Source organism: Crocodylus porosus, unplaced genomic scaffold (assembly GCF_001723895.1).
Source record: "Crocodylus porosus isolate Cpor-Errol unplaced genomic scaffold, CroPor_comp1, whole genome shotgun sequence".
In the NCBI taxonomy this organism is placed as follows: Eukaryota; Metazoa; Chordata; order Crocodylia; family Crocodylidae; genus Crocodylus; species Crocodylus porosus.
In genome coordinates this window covers 19,997,614-20,013,248 of record NW_017728925.1, presented here as the reverse complement: position 1 = coordinate 20,013,248, position 15,635 = coordinate 19,997,614, and the positions used below count along the sequence as shown (strand labels likewise).

Sequence of the window (15,635 nt, the reverse complement as noted above, 5' to 3'; positions counted from 1 at the left end):
CTTCCTGCCTTTTTTGAAGATGGGGACCACGTTGGCCCTCTTCCAGTCCTCCGGTACCTCACCAGAGCACCATGAGTGCTCGTAAAGTTGTGCCAGGGGACTTGCAATGACCTCGGCCAGTTCCTTTAGAACTCTAGGGTGGAGATCATGGAAATGTCTTTCCACACCTTGGTCCCTTCTACCCACAGCTCTGCTGAGCTTGTTGTGGGCAGCAAGAATCCCAGTCCCTCACGGGAGAGCCGTGTTTGCTCTTTCCCCATCTCCAGTCTGATTCACCTTGTCGTGCTACTTCCCAATGACATGGTGTGGAAACAAGTTGTGCCAGGAGTGTATACCCTTACATATACTTTGTCTTTCTCGATTTGCCTCCTCACCCAAATTATTAAATTAATTTAATCTTCAGTAAAACAAGCTGATGTCACTTTTACAACATTTTTATAATCACAAAAATTCAGGTCACTGAAAATTTGAAGTGGACGTTACAAAATACTGTCTGGCTAGGAACATATTAGAACTGTCCAGCTGAGCAAGCAACACAGCATGTTGCGAGTCCTTCAAAAGTCCTTGTTCATAGATTCATTCATAGATTGCAAGGCTGGAAGGGACCTTGCCTTACCAATTACTGAAGGAAATACTAGCAGCTGAATGCAGCAGTAGGAAGGGCTCCCCAGACCTGGAGCCCCATCATCATGCTGGGTCCTGCTTGAAACAATGCTAGCCTGTGGCATGTATAGGGACAATCCAAACCCATGTGCCATTGAATCACACATGCTATCTGCTAGACTCAGAATGGTTCAGGATTTCTAGGTTTGGACATTTTTTTAAGGAATGATTTATCTCCCTAGCATTCCAGCTCTACCAGCCTGCATGAAATAAAATGGGAGGGCACCCAAGTTGGGTTTGGACGGTACTTATAAGGGCCACGTCTCTTGTTTTACCAAGTCTGCTGCCAGGCTCAAATGACAGTATGAAAGGAATATGCATTTCCCAAGTCACCGTAATGGCATGCTGACCCAGAGCCCTCACAGAGGCCTTTAGATGTGAGCAATGTCGAAGCAGAAGCCAGAAAGAAAAAAACCCCAACACAATAAAAACACCCACCCACGTTAAATGTATGAAATTAAATCACACAGGACAAAAGGGCTCAGTTGTACATTTTAACAAAGTAAAACAAATCTTTATAAACACAAAACCAGTCTTTGCATGTCCACACAAAACTGAGACATATTATTTTAACAGCTGCTTTTGCTCTTTCATCTAGTTTTAAAAAGGTGCATTGTTTTAGAATGAACTGTTTCCTCAGATCACATCCAACAGTACTGTACAAGTGGTAGGACTGTGGGGTTTCCTGCTGAAATGTTTCCCTCCAAAACCCTGTATGTAGGTTTTATTCCTTTTCCCCACATCTGGAGCATCTCCAGTGTTAAGACTGAGTCCCTGAACTAAAATACCTTCTGCTGGAAAATTAAAATCAGCTTTCATCAAGTCAAGTAATGAGCTCTGTCTTGTAGCCAAAGTCCCATCTTACATTTTAAGCACTGAATGTAAGAAACAGAAACTTAGAGAAAACTGAATGATTTTGACTGCTTAAAATCACAAAAGCCTGACCAAATGCTCCTAGTCATCTAAACCACACTCACAAGATCTGAACAGGGTAAAGGCAGCAAACTGAAACCTTGTAGGCACCAGTTCACCAGCTCTTCAGTCTGAACATGCTTGACAATTACACAGGAAATATTATTTTGCTGCTTTTTATATGACAGCAAAAGCAGTTTGTGGACATCATTAACAGCATACTGAAGTGCATTTTATTGAGTTCCAAGCAGGGATGATATACAATGCTCTAAGGACACTAATCTTGATCTAAACCACATCTCTATATTTTTCCCCTCTTCTCTTTGATTTCTGTCTCAGCAGTCAAGTTTTTGGTCATAAGAAATGTCATTTTGAATGTAAAATAAAATGACTTAATAGACTGGGTCTGGGTTTTTCCCTGCTTCTTCCCATCCCCACTTTGCATCAGTACAGTGAGACACAAAGTTGGCAAATCATGATAACAGTTTAAAACAGAAAAAGCTTTGCGATAATAGCTCCTATAGCAGTAAATATAATCTGTATGGTCTGATCTGTTTAGTCTGCTACAGAGAAATATTTATATTTCTCCTCATTTTCCAAAGTGAGCAACCTAATTAGACAATGTTGCAAATGCTTCATTCCTTTTCTCATGCAGTTTTTAGCAACATAAGGCACCGAAATTCTTGAAGTCAACTGGAAATTATAAGGACTCTTGCTCACTGATGCGTGTGCTCAAGCTCTACAAAGCAGGAATGGGAGCTTATACATAAACATCAAGGAGGAAGCAGAACACAGACAATATTAATTCTATTCTTTGTTCATTATCTATCAAATCTTAGGTCCAAATGTTCAAACTGATGACAGAGGATACCCCTTGCCCAAAAGCTGTTCAAGTCTTCTAAAGGTTTCTGACAAGACATCCCATTTGCTGCACATCTCAGTAAGTTGAGATCTATTAAAGCAACTCTTCTAGAGTTCATATTCCAGCTTCACTCTCAAGTGTCAAAATACAGTCACATTTTAGGTCATCTAGGGCAAAGGCCAACCAAGGTTGGTTTTTTTTAATAGTATGTTTACACAGCTTTTTGTCCAGTTTAGCTGTAAATGTTCCAAATAATGGGACCTACCCCACTTCCTTTCCTTAAATTTCCCACAAAAACAAATCTCTCCTGTTTTGGCAGTGCTTAAGAATCTCCTGCGGATTGACGCTATTTCTGTCAAGGGCCTCCCATCTTTGCAATATGTAATCTTTGTATATGCAGTTCTAACATGCACTGACCTTTTGCTGGTTCCACGCAACAGCTTGATGTCATACCCATTTTATTATTGGTCATAAATGGAGGTTGAGATGAGAGTACCATTTTTGAAGTGGCAGGAATTTTCCAATGGTTTGCTTGGGCATTGTACACTAGAAGCAGAAGTCTGCCTCATTTTTTAAACTGCCACACTCACAGTTTCTGCTGGGAGCCTTGGAGGTTCAGGACAATTGAAAATCAACAACTCAGCTTAGTTGGAGCCTAATGTTGGGGGTCCAAATGTGGAAATGTATTCTGTGTTTATATTTTAGGGACACAATACATCTCGTGGTGCTACCTTAGTAAAAATGAGCTTGTTCATCCAGATAATATCTGTCTTTGAGACACAAGGCAAACATTCACTTGAGAGTACATGCAACTCCAGCGTTATATTGAGAAGGCAGCCAGGGAACACTCAGAAACATTGCATCTGATAAAATTTTCCTTATATTTAAAAGGATGCAGCCAAGCTATGAAGATAAATTTCAGTCTATACAAACACTTGCCCTCACTGACTAGAAAAAAAACTTTAGAAGCTCAAAACAGAAACCTGTGTCCAGACACTTCTCACCTACTTGCACTGCATGCACACACCAGCGTATGACTGTAGGACTGTTCAGGGAGACTGTTACACACTCAGCTGCTATTGTCCTCAAGGCCTGAGCTGCAAACAGTGCCTGGTTATTGGATGGCTAAATCTTAAATGCAGGCAGGCATGTTTTGAAGAACTTGTTTTCCAAACCACCATTCCCAGCTCCCAAACCCCCATCACAGGCAGAATGACATGGTTTCTGGAAACATATACCCTATAAAAAGGTAGGTCACATTTTGCGCCAACCAACCTCAACAGTGTTTCTTTAATCAAACATGTTTCCTAGTTTTGGTAAAACAAGGCTCCATTTCTATTACTTTAATTCATACTGCATAATATCTGTAGTGTTTGCTCAGTTAAGTCAAGGAAAGCAGTGTCTTGTACCCAGGTTCCCACAAAACACTTATAAAGACTGTATGGTGCACAGATCCAACTGAAATACGGTGGCTTAATGAAGGTTGTTATTTAACCTTAAACCTGGTAAAAAGGCACTAAGTACATCTGCAACGAAAGATCTGTGCTGTCCCAAGTCACTGAAACCAAATTCCTTCACAGCAACATGAATGGTATGGTCTCCCTCTTCAGTCTGCTTCCAAACAGCAAGGATGAAATTGTGCTTGTGACACTTTATTTGCATGACAACAAAGTGATCCTATAAAATGCCCATCAACCCATGACGCACTGGGAGGGAGGGGACGAACGGTGTTGACTGTGTTGCGATAGGCTGCAGTAGTTAGTCTTAGCAGACGCTGTTGTCACATGAGGACAACGGGCTCCAGTCATGATCGCTGAGGAATTCTATTACATTACGAACCCCTACATATGCTAACTGATCCCAGGAAGTCGCTACGCAATCCTGCCCCACCCATGCATGATGGGATTTCCTCGCTTCAGCTGCATTTGTCCCTTTACACAGAACTGCGCAGGAAGAACTTACCTATTACTAACTTACTGCACTTAATCAGACCCATTAGAAGCGATACAGTTCTGCTTTCTATTTATTTGATAGGCACTAATGAAAAAGCACAACGTTGTAAAAAAACAGCAACTCCATTCACTTTCTCCATCCACTAGCTATTCCTCAGGAACCAGTTGTCTGCTTGCAACTTAGCAGTCTTGCTCAATGACTCCTCTGCCAGAGAATGCCTTTTCGTTAGTGGCCACCTGACGGAAACAGGTCCGACAAAGAAGCACTGAGCAATGCCACCAGGGATGATGGTTCCTGGCAGGTTCTAATGCGGTAACAAGGCCAGTGGGGAGACAGACTTGGCTGGCAGTGCTGGCACCCTGGCCAGCTTGGGATTAGCTCTGGAGACAGACACATTGTGCTGGAATTTCTCTATACTTTCACTCATAAGTAAGGACAGAGAAAAATACCCCGCTGGCTTGCACAGTGGCTATTAAAAATGTGGATTTTGCCAACTACTGACCTAAAAATGCTCCTTTTCCAAATTCAGAGAAATTACAGATAGATAAACTCATCTTTTCTAACACTGAATACAAGGTTCACCTACAGTCTCTGCAAGTGAAGAGTTACTTCTGAAATCAAGCTACTTTCACTTACTTTTATAAAGTTAAGAGTATTTGCCATTCTACTGCAAATCAGAAAGGAAAATTCCCTTCTTGACCCCTGCAGGGAATCAGTTTGCAAACATGATATCTGAATCCCCAGATCTTAATTTGCCACTTACAAAAGGAGTTATATAAAGTTATCCAGCTGTTTCTGTAACATTGCTAAAATACTTGACTCTGTCCAACTAGGAAAGTGAATTCCCCAGCTGACTACATGATGAGCAACTTACTGTCCACTGATTGCCTATTTTACCCCGTGGTCACTTCTACATCATAGTGGAAGCATACTGAGAGATCAGGTGCTCACTTTAGAAAATGACATCAGTGATAATTCTATGTCTGTCTTAGGAAATGAGACTGGAAATTTTTGGCAGTTAACTTAGTCAAATGAAGGCTGACAGGACAGAAGGGTTTGTATTTAGTATACTAGGGGTTAAGCAGCAGTGAGAGAGAAGAGCTATTTAAGCGAAAGGAAAATGCTGGCTCAAAAAAGGTTTAAATAGCCATGGGTAAATTTGGGCTGGAAATCAAAACAAGGTTCCTAATGTCAGAGCAGTGAGGTTGTGGAACAACCTCTCAAATGCAGCAGACAGAGGAAAACTCAACTGGTTTAAGGATGGAGTTTGATGTATTTATGTATGAATGCAATTATGTGACATGGTTCCCCAAAACAATGGAGACTGGACTTGATGATTGACACAGCCCTTTCCAATACGTGTCTTCCTGTTATATTTTCTGTATCACCGATACCAGGGGAAGCTCAAAGTTGAGAGACTTTAGAGTGAGGCACCGATTTTCTAATGGATCTTTTAGCATACTTCTCTAATGACAATAAAAAGAAGATTTCCCATTGGAATGACATTCTCCCCCCGCCCCTGAAAACCCAGAAACTCCAATTGCACAAACTACAGGGAAAGATTTGTGTAACGGCAGATATAATGCTCACAAGCAAACATTCACAATCACTTTTTGTACCTGCAAGATCTTCCTTGGAGGAGACCAGACGAGGAGAACTGTTTCCTGGCTCAATTCTTAAGGATAATCTGGAAAAGAGTTTTAGACACATCAGTAGTGAAGGGGCTCACTGAAGGCAAAGGGGCAAACAGATGTTTTTTCTGTTTGTTTAAAAATTTATTTTTCAATGTTAGACTCAATTTTATAGTCTCACAAAGACTATGACTACCCAGATTACATGCTTGAACAAATAAATGCTAGCAATGAGTACAAAGTGAATGCAATAAGCAATCTTGTCTTCTACATATCTAAATACAAAAGGAGACCATCCTTGCCAGGCTTCCAGACTGTGTGTTACTTTCTGAAAAGTAGGCAATAATGGTATGAAACATAACAGGCCAACAGAAATTACTTGTCACTGAAAAGCAAAAATTCTAATCTGGTCTGAATAGTTATTTATTTAGAAGTATAACAGAACAATTGCCAGGTTCCTAAAGTAAAATCACTGATCTTTAAATCCAAGAGAAAAACTAATAGCAATGTTTATAAGAAAGAAAGAGAGAGAGAAAGACACAAAACAACCCCTCGCTGCCCCTCCAAGAAACCCTAATTGAAGGTAAAATTCACTAGAAAACAGAAAAAACTGAAAGTTAGGAAATGTAGACTGCATCCTAATGACTCAGTGAGAGCAGAGATCAGTATGTGATCCTGTAGTAATGTGCAGTGAGAAATACGTATTTTACAAAAAATGACATAACCCCGCCTGTCAAGACTTTACACTGTACTTACTGCTCCCATATATCCAAGCATCCCCGACATACCTCTCTGTCATTTGCTGCATCTCCCTCCTGCCGCCCACTGTTCTCCCGCATATTCTTAACTTGGCATCCTCTGCTTTGAACGAGTATTTTTTAGAAGAAAATTCATACCAGACTAATTTAGAGCATCTTGTTTTGAAACGCGTGGAGGGCATAAAACTGCTAGACATGCAGTAATTAAGAGCACAAGTGATTTCATACTTAATAGTTTTGCAAAATCTTTGAGATTAACATTAGAAACCCAAATTTAGTGGCCTTATAAAACTCAAGCCCTTGACTTTGTTCTCCTCTTGGCACCTGGCAAGAGGCATATGTACTGCATAGCTCTCCTCTCACGGAAAAACAGAGTACATTCACCTTCCCATTCTTCACTTAGCCAGGTAGAAATGCTGTTGCCTTTGTTGCACTGATTCGTTCTATGAGATACTGAGCTTTATACTAATTTATTTAGATATGTATATTGACCAATTATAAAATGGAAAAATATTGGCCTGATTCCTCCAGGCCCACAATATCTTTATTCTTCAGCAAACACAAATCTTTGTTCAGTCAAAATGCTCAGCAGCATATCCTTAATATAATGAAAATGTGCTGTAGTCTGGTCCATTTCCCAGAATCCTCATATTTAATCCAAAAACATGTATTCATCACTTCTCTGGTCTGTGCATTCCTGCTCCCTTGGATTAGCCTGCCTGACATCCGGTTTTGCAAAAGTGAGGAGAAACTCTGTGGTCCCCTGCAAAAGTAATGGGAGTTATTTTAACCACAGTAAAGAAAGAAATGGGGTGCTGCACATACCAGGGAAAGCAAGGAAGGAAATTTATGGGGTGCATTGTCATAAACAGAGTGAGGATTCAGAGGCCTTGTGTGGAGAAGAGTGCAATCCCTGCAATTTAGCCTCCCTGCTCCCATGACAGACACGGCTGGCATGGACCTCTATAGGGCTGAAGGCTCCATGGCAGGCCCTCAGTACCCTCAATAGCTGCCCCCACTGCAGCGCCCTCTCCGTAGAGCCGGGAGCCTACTGTGCTCTTTCTCATTTGCTGTATGCCTGATGTGCAACTCAAAATACTGAAACAGCAGCACTGAGAAGCAAGACCACCACAGACAGAAAGATTTCATGCTTCTTCAGTCTTGTGACTGCAAAAGATTTAAATTTATGCACTGTTTTTTCCAGAGAGGTATTTCAGTCCTCACAAACAGTAACACTTTCCTTAATTCTTCACTGTCTGTGAAATCAGTGAGGTACAGGAGGAAGGGCTGTCATATCAAATCCTGATTACACTAAAGCAAAGTAGCAGTTTCACCACCTCTTAGTCTAGGTAGCAAACATGCTAATGAACTTGAAAACACAAGCAACAGCTGTACTGACCCCACCATACAGCAACCGGTACTGGCAACATGTTCCTTTACAGGTGTCACTGGTCTGTAGAGTTAAACCACCGCTTCTCTCAAATCGAGAGGTCAGCGATAAAGAGAACAGAGTGCAAACATCCAAATCTCAGTGGTTTAAGAAACTGAGGTGGTACATTAAACATTTAAAGACTCTGATGCTGGCAACTGTTTTGATTGAGAATTTACTCTGTTATGTGAGATGAAAGTAAAACAAACACAACAAACAAACATCTGAAACTTTACAAAGGATTGTATGTCCTTTTGTTATCCTTGTGAATCTTCAAAAAATAACAACATGCTTCTTTTGAAAGCCAACGAAGAGGAAATTCATATAATATAACCTACAACAAGTTTCTGGTGTTGCTGAAAGCAGCTTGACGTGGCTGTACAATTGATAAGCTTTCCCAATGAATTCTTTTGATCGTGCTGTAACAAATGCCTATCATCTGAGAATTCCCTGGGATGTGGAGAAATAACCAGATGTTGTTCCTGTAATCTTGGTCCTGGATCATCTGTGCCTGTGCCTCCATAATTGTGGAAACACTCCAGCATGTAATTCTTTGCTTTACAGTTCTCTATATGTTACTTCTGACCCCACTCCATTCATTTTTTAGGTTGATCTTCTCTGCTCTACTTCTGAGGTTTCGTGTTATCGCAGAATGCTCAGTTCTTAGACGTTGCACAGTTTATTTTTTATTTCCTGTTGGAAATAAAGCTACTTGCTGGGGTTTTAAGATTTTAATATCACACTCATCAATGTATATACCGGGATTCAAGGAGCTTATGCAACATGGATTGTTTGGGTTTTACTTTCATCTCACGTAACAGAGTAAATTCTCAATCAAAGCAGCAGTGGCGGAGCCTTTTCAGCATTATACCACCAATCCTTCCATAACATTTTTTTGTTCATTTCTAAAGTTGACCTCCAATATTACTATTTACTTCGGTATACACCTGGTAAAACTTTAAGCAAAAAAACAGTCCAATACGTTGCAGGGCCATCACAATTTCCTCCTCCTAACTGTTATCTTATCTTGTAATACAAGGCATCAGCGAGGTTGCGAAAAATGTCATCTTAGAGCAAACAGGATTGTTGGGCTGGAAGGGACCTCATGAAGTCATCCTGTCTAGCACTATCATCCTCGGTAAATGGCAATAGCAGGATAATGGAAAAGTGACCATCCACCTGAGAAGCCCTGCAAGACATGGTCTTTGGGGCCTGTTCTACAGAGTCATGGTGCATACCTTCATTGTTTTCATGTCCTTTGTGCATATTTTATCCTCACCAATAAAATGGAGCAGCAATGACTTAAAATCTCTTGATATTAATTTTTTCCTTATAGAAGAAAAACAGCTTACGCCTGTGTTGCCTCACAAGACACAATACCCTCACAAGGACCTCTAGATTTTGCCAATGTAAGAAAATCAGTATATCAATCAATCACTCAGTCAGTGACAGGACTTCAGAAAACAGTGAAAATGGCCCTCTATTTCAAGGGTGCCATGCACCCACCCTGTACAGCTCGGCCCCAGAGGCCAGCCAGGCATGGGCGCATGTGGAGACAGTGTCTTAGCTCAGAGCACTTCCCACAGGCCCAGGAAGGGCTCTCCCACCACCCTGCAGGAGTCCCATCTGCTGTTTTTTCCTTCTTTTATCAAAGGTGCATGATAAAAGCAAGCAAGTCGCCCCCTTTCCCAGTAGTCTGGCAGGGCAACAGCCACACCTTGTTTTGTTAGCACAGAGAGAGCTGTCCCACCAAACCTGTCCCAAGAAGTGCTGGCTGCTGTTCAGTCAGTGCAAAAAGTCAGCTGCTTCTTCCTAGAGCGCTGCAGTTCTGCACATCTCTTGCTTTGTGAGAGGAATGACAAGTTTGGTGAGCTTGTCACCCTCAATCACACAAAGTAGCATGTTGATTCCTCTCGGCCCATTTGCAGGGAGAAGTACTGGTTGGCACAGGGGTGACCGATTTATCCAAAGGGGACAGCACAGCATCACTGTCTAGCCTGCAGACACAGCTTTGGTTTCTGCATCTGCCGCAGGAATGGATCCAGGATCTGGTAGGTAGGATCCCCTAAGAGGCCAGTCTGAGGGGAGAAGGAGCCCAGGAGTTGGCTGTGTTTTAAGGAGGCCCTTTTAAGGGTGCAGGAGCAAGCTATCCTGATGTGAGAGAAGAGTGGGAGGTGCCCAGGACACCAGGCTGGCTGACCAGCAATCTCTTCAATGAGCTGAAACCCAAAAAGGAATCATACAGAAAGTGAAAACTTGGTCACAGCACTAGGAGAGCGTGTAAGAGTATCATACCGGCTGCAGAGAGAAATTTAGGAAGGCCAAGGCATGAAGTGAGAGGCAGCTGGCACGGACCATAAGGCAATAGGAAGGGATTCTACTTGGATGTAAAAAGTAAGAGGAAGACAACAGAAAGCTGAGCCCCCATGGACTGTAGAAGACAATCTAGCTACAGATTGTATAATTTGGATAATGCCAAAGTATTGAATGCCTTTTTTACCTCAGTCTTCACAAACAGGGTCAGCTACCAGATGATGGGAACAGTTGGCAGCAAAGACAGGGAAGGAGACAAACAGCCTAAAGTAGTGGAAGAACAGGTTAGGGATTACTTAGAGAAAAGAAACGCATTCAAGTCAGCAGTTCTCAAAAAGGATAGCCAATGTCTCTGAAAGACCTCTGTCAGTCCCTTCAGTACCCCAGAGTGCACTGCAGTCTAGGCTACTGAGGGAGGCACTCTAGGGGCTTCTATACATGTACCCGATGTAGGCTCCGATGCATCACGTTTCACATGCATTCAGCATCCTAGCGCTTCCAAGTGGCAGCAGGGATGCTTTATAATGCTTGTTGAATGAGCTCAGCTAACGTGCCCCTGCTGCCATTTTTAAGCATGGGATGCAGAGTGTACAAGATGCTATGGGAGCTTGAATTAGAGTGGCTCTGGAGAGCTGCTTTAATTAAAATGCCCCTCCAACCCTACCCTGGAGCACATATAAAGATGCTCTAGGGTACAGAAGCAACTGGCTGAGGTAATTTCAGAGACATTGGCTATCCTTTCTGAGAACTTGTAGAATTTAGTGAGGTCTCAGATGATTGGAAAAGGGTAAATTTAGAAGGAGGATCTGGGGAATTATAGACCAGTCACAGAACAAGTCCTCAAGGAATTTACTGTGTAGAACCTAAAGGAGAACAAAGTGATCAGGAACAGCCAGCAGCATGTCATGCCCCACAACCTGATTTCCTTCTGTGATAAGGTGATAAGCTCAGTGGATGCAGTAAGAGCAGTGGATATGATATAATTTGATTTTAGCAAGGCTTTTGACACTGCCTCCCATGACATACTCATTAACAAGCTAAATAAATACAGTCGAGGTGAAAGCCCTGTAGGGTGGGGATACATAACTGGTTGGATCATTGTACTCAGTGAATAGTCATCAATGGCTCAATGTCTATCTGGGAGGAGATATAAAGTGGGGTTCCCCAGAGGTCTTTTCTGGGTCTGGTGTTGTTTAACATGTTTATTAATGAACTGGAAAGTGGGACTGAATGCACACTTAGCAAATCTGCATATGACACTAAGTTGTGTATGGCTAGGATCCAGAAAGACCTGGACAGACAGTAGAAATGTGTCTGAAATCAGAGTAAATTCAACAAGGAGACATGCAAAGTCCTGCATTGGGATGGAATAACTGCATATAGGGATACACCAATAAAGGTTTTTTCAACAATACCAATGGCCAATTATTAACCAGCCGTATCGATTGATGCTGATCCGATTCAACTGCAAATATGCAGCCCAGCAGTTTGAAATCTCTGGGGGAGAAAAGGGGTGAGGGAAAGGGAAAGGGCAAGGGCATGAGAGGGGAAGCAGACTGAGGCCCCCCACAGTGAGGAAGGGAATGGGGTTAGGGCAGGGACAGGCGCTGCCCAGCCAGGGTAGGGTGTGGGGTGGAGCCAAAGGCGGCTTGTTCAGGGGTGGCTCCTGCCACTGTGCGCACCTCTGGGGGAGGCACGGGGGGACACACACCCCAGATTTGTGCACAGAGCAGGGGTGTACTGCCTCTGTGGGATGAGGCCACAGGCTGCGCTGTCCTGCTCCCGATGGGGAGGGCTTGGCCAGGGCTGTGCTCGGGGCAGGTGGCAGTGGCGCTGGGAGGGGGTGCTATGGGGTAGGCTCAGCCACCCCAAAATTCACCACAGTCTGCCCATAGCCCTTCCTCTCAGCACTGCTGCCGCCTTCTCCTACACATCCCAAGCCCAGCCCCAGCCCAGCCCCTGCCAGGAGGAGGCCAGCGCAGCCCCCGGCCCTGGCCCCGGCCCCAGCCTGGGGTATCACTGTTACCACCCAGGCACTGGTCTCTGGTAGGGCTCTGCATAGCTCAAGGCACAGAGACCCTGCAAACCTTGGGGGTGCTTTGCCACCAGTAATATTTCTGGGAGCTTCTTTCAGCCCAAAGCATTCAAAGATAGTATCAGGTAACTGAGGGAAAATAAAAAGATACACTTTACTGGCCCAGCAAAGGCATGGAAAGCCTCTTCTCTCGCTCTTACCACAGTGTAACACAGCAAGGCATGCTGTAACCTGACACCTTTACTGAGATCCAGGGAGGAAAGGGGGGTAGCACAAGGAAGTCAGAATACACTTTAAGCTAACATAAAGACGTGAATCTTTACAGAAATTGGATGCAATGATCCTTTTAAGAGATGACTGACTGGCCTACACACAATTCCTAACTCCAGGCTAGTTTCCAGGGTTTTTTTTTACTTACAGTAAATCTCCATGCAGAAGAAGCATGGAGCCTTTGCTAGCTGCTTTCAAAACGCCTGCTAGAGGGAGAGAGTGCTCCTCCCACCCCCTAGGAATTTATCTGACCAGCCTGTACCACGAAGAAAGCCAGGAAAGAGAGGGGTCACCTAGTTTGGCCCAAGGGAGGGGCAGAGAGAGGGGGATTTCTTCACAAGTGTCTCCTGCAAATCAAGGAAGATGTGGACAGATTGGAAAGAGTCCAGCAGAGAGCAACGAAAATTACTAGAGACCTGGGAACCATGACTTATGAGGACAGGCTAAAAGAACTAGGGGTTTTTGTCAGGGGAAGAAACGACTGAGGTGGGAGGATTTGACAACAGTTTTCAAATACCTGAAAGGTGATTACAGAGAGGATGGAGACAGACTATTCTCTGTGGCTACAGGGGACAGGACTAGGAACAATGGCCTCAAGCTGCAAGGAGCAATTTAGGCTGGCGATTAAGAAGAACTTTCTAACTACGAGGGTGGTCAAGCACTGGACCAGGCTACTTGGAGAAGTTGTGCAATCCCCATCCCTGCACGTTTTCAAGAGCAGACTGGACAGACACTTAGCTGGGATGATCCTGCCTGGATCAGGGGGTGAGATTAACTGACCCCCTGAGGTCCCTTCTAGCCCTGCTTTCCTATGATACTATGATCACTAGTGGTACTCTTCATTCAGGCATGAGTCCTGCCACAATTAACTCACTATGCTTAAAACACAGGATAGCTAAAAGCGTGGAAATGAACTGCTACACAAGGAGATGGTAGTTTTTAAGACTATACGCAACTCTTAATACTTTCTTGTAATGGGTTATTTTGCCTGGCCAGAAACAGGACACAGAAATAACTTAATGAACCCAGAGACTAATCAGCTGTGGAGTCATTTACATTTAGCACCTTGCCAAACTAAGGTCTTCAAAGTCCTGGTGCCACTATAACGCGAATAATAATCTGTCTTTACTTGCATACTACACACACCTTCCCTCAAAAATGTAGCCAACCAAAATTGGGGGAGAAGGGATGTTTTCAGCAAGAAAGTTGATTTCCATGCCAGGATGGAGGTACAGGGACTTTGCTGAGGCCGTCCTGCCTTCCCCAGTGCATGCAGGAGATGCAGACTCGGCATCTCTCACCCTCTCCTTGCAGTTCCAAAGTTCAAGCTTTAACTGTGCCCCAGCTACGGCTGCAGCTCCACATTCAGCCACAATAAGCCCATGCTATGGTAGCAAGGGCTCTGGGAATTTTTTTTCTTCATTCTGCCATCCCAAAACAAGGTGTGTGTCTTGTTTGTGGGGGTGTTGTCTGTGAGAAATATGGTAATAATAATCTTCATATTGGCTTTAGCCAGCATTGTGCAGTAGCACAATGCTCTTCATGCTGTTGTCTAATCCAATATTGGAAGTGCTGGATGGGATTGTATCATGGTCCTTGAGCACAATCCAAAATTTTATTCCAATTACCACTTCTGTGCTCCAAGCAAAAATGAAGTATTGGAAGCTTAAGAAAACACACTTGAGCCGATGGCACAGATATGCTGTACTAGCACAGAGAGAACTCACAAACAGTTTCACCATCTTCGTCATTCCCAAAAATGCCTTTTTCTTTTGGCAGATTAAGCTCTAGACTCCAGGTTCTTAGCATGGGCAAATTCGTCTTTAGAGGAATGCAGGGCTCCTCCATGAAAATCTATGGAAACCTATTTGGATTCTTGTTTGATCTGAATTATAATTTGAATGCCTACAGCAAAGCAAGCAGACTCCAGCTCCTGGACGGTAGCACTACAAAAGCAGCACATAGCAGTAACAGTACAACATTTTGTTAGTTTGTCAAAGGAATAACTCTAGGGAGTAGTGAGAAATTTGTGAAGGAAGCACATAGGCACTTTTTAATCACATACTTAAGTGCTTTGCTGAATCAGGGCCTAAGTGCTTTGCTGAATAGTAATCCATTTAAGCAGGCGCTTAAAGTTAAATACGTATTTAAATACCTTGCTGAATCAGGGCCTTTTAAAGGCAGAAGATGGTTGTTTCAAGAAAGCATGAAGAGACTGAACAAGCTATTTCATGCTTGGTTCTGGCCATGGTGTTTGAAGGGTGTTTTGAGGGACTGTGCAACAGGGTGCAGGAGCATTCACTCACAGACAGCATCTGGAGGCTTTTTGTCAACATCTGGCAAAGGACAAGCAATGCAATATTCTGCTGAAACCTTAAACAGTACACTCTGTTGTTTATTTCCCAAATGATTTCTGTTTAAACAGAATTTAAGGGGAAACAGTCAACTTGAAATCCTAGTCTATTTTAAAAATGAATTAGTTGTTTAAAGTAGCATGACTGCTAATTTTTGTGGTTTTACAATAATATTTTCCTATTTTTAAACGTATTCTCTTCTCTGTTGCTGAGAGCAACTCAGGTAAACAAAAGCAAGAATGACTAGGGGGGTGGACTAGAGAGCTGTCAACACTCTTTCCAACCCTGTGAGTCTATCAGACTGCTGTCAAAATGACACATGCTTTCTGTCCTCTCCATGTAAAGTTATCTTAGCTGATACTCATAACAATGATAGGTACAAACATCAATCAAAAGAGTATGGTTTTTAAATTAATTGTGTCCCTTCCCATTTAAGTCAAGATCCAAATTTCCAT

At 43.0% G+C, this 15,635-nt stretch overlaps 1 protein-coding gene across 2 annotated transcripts in view; it reads right to left on the bottom strand.

Moving 5' to 3' along the window:
• RALGPS1 (Ral GEF with PH domain and SH3 binding motif 1) overlaps positions 1-15,635 on the bottom strand; it is a 210,599-nt gene that overhangs the window by 31,323 nt on the left and 163,641 nt on the right. For both annotated transcript variants that reach the window (XM_019541064.1, XM_019541066.1), the window contains one exon: positions 6,010-6,077. In XM_019541064.1, the coding sequence (XP_019396609.1) occupies positions 6,010-6,077 (68 nt within the window). The remainder of the gene's footprint in view (positions 1-6,009; positions 6,078-15,635) is intronic.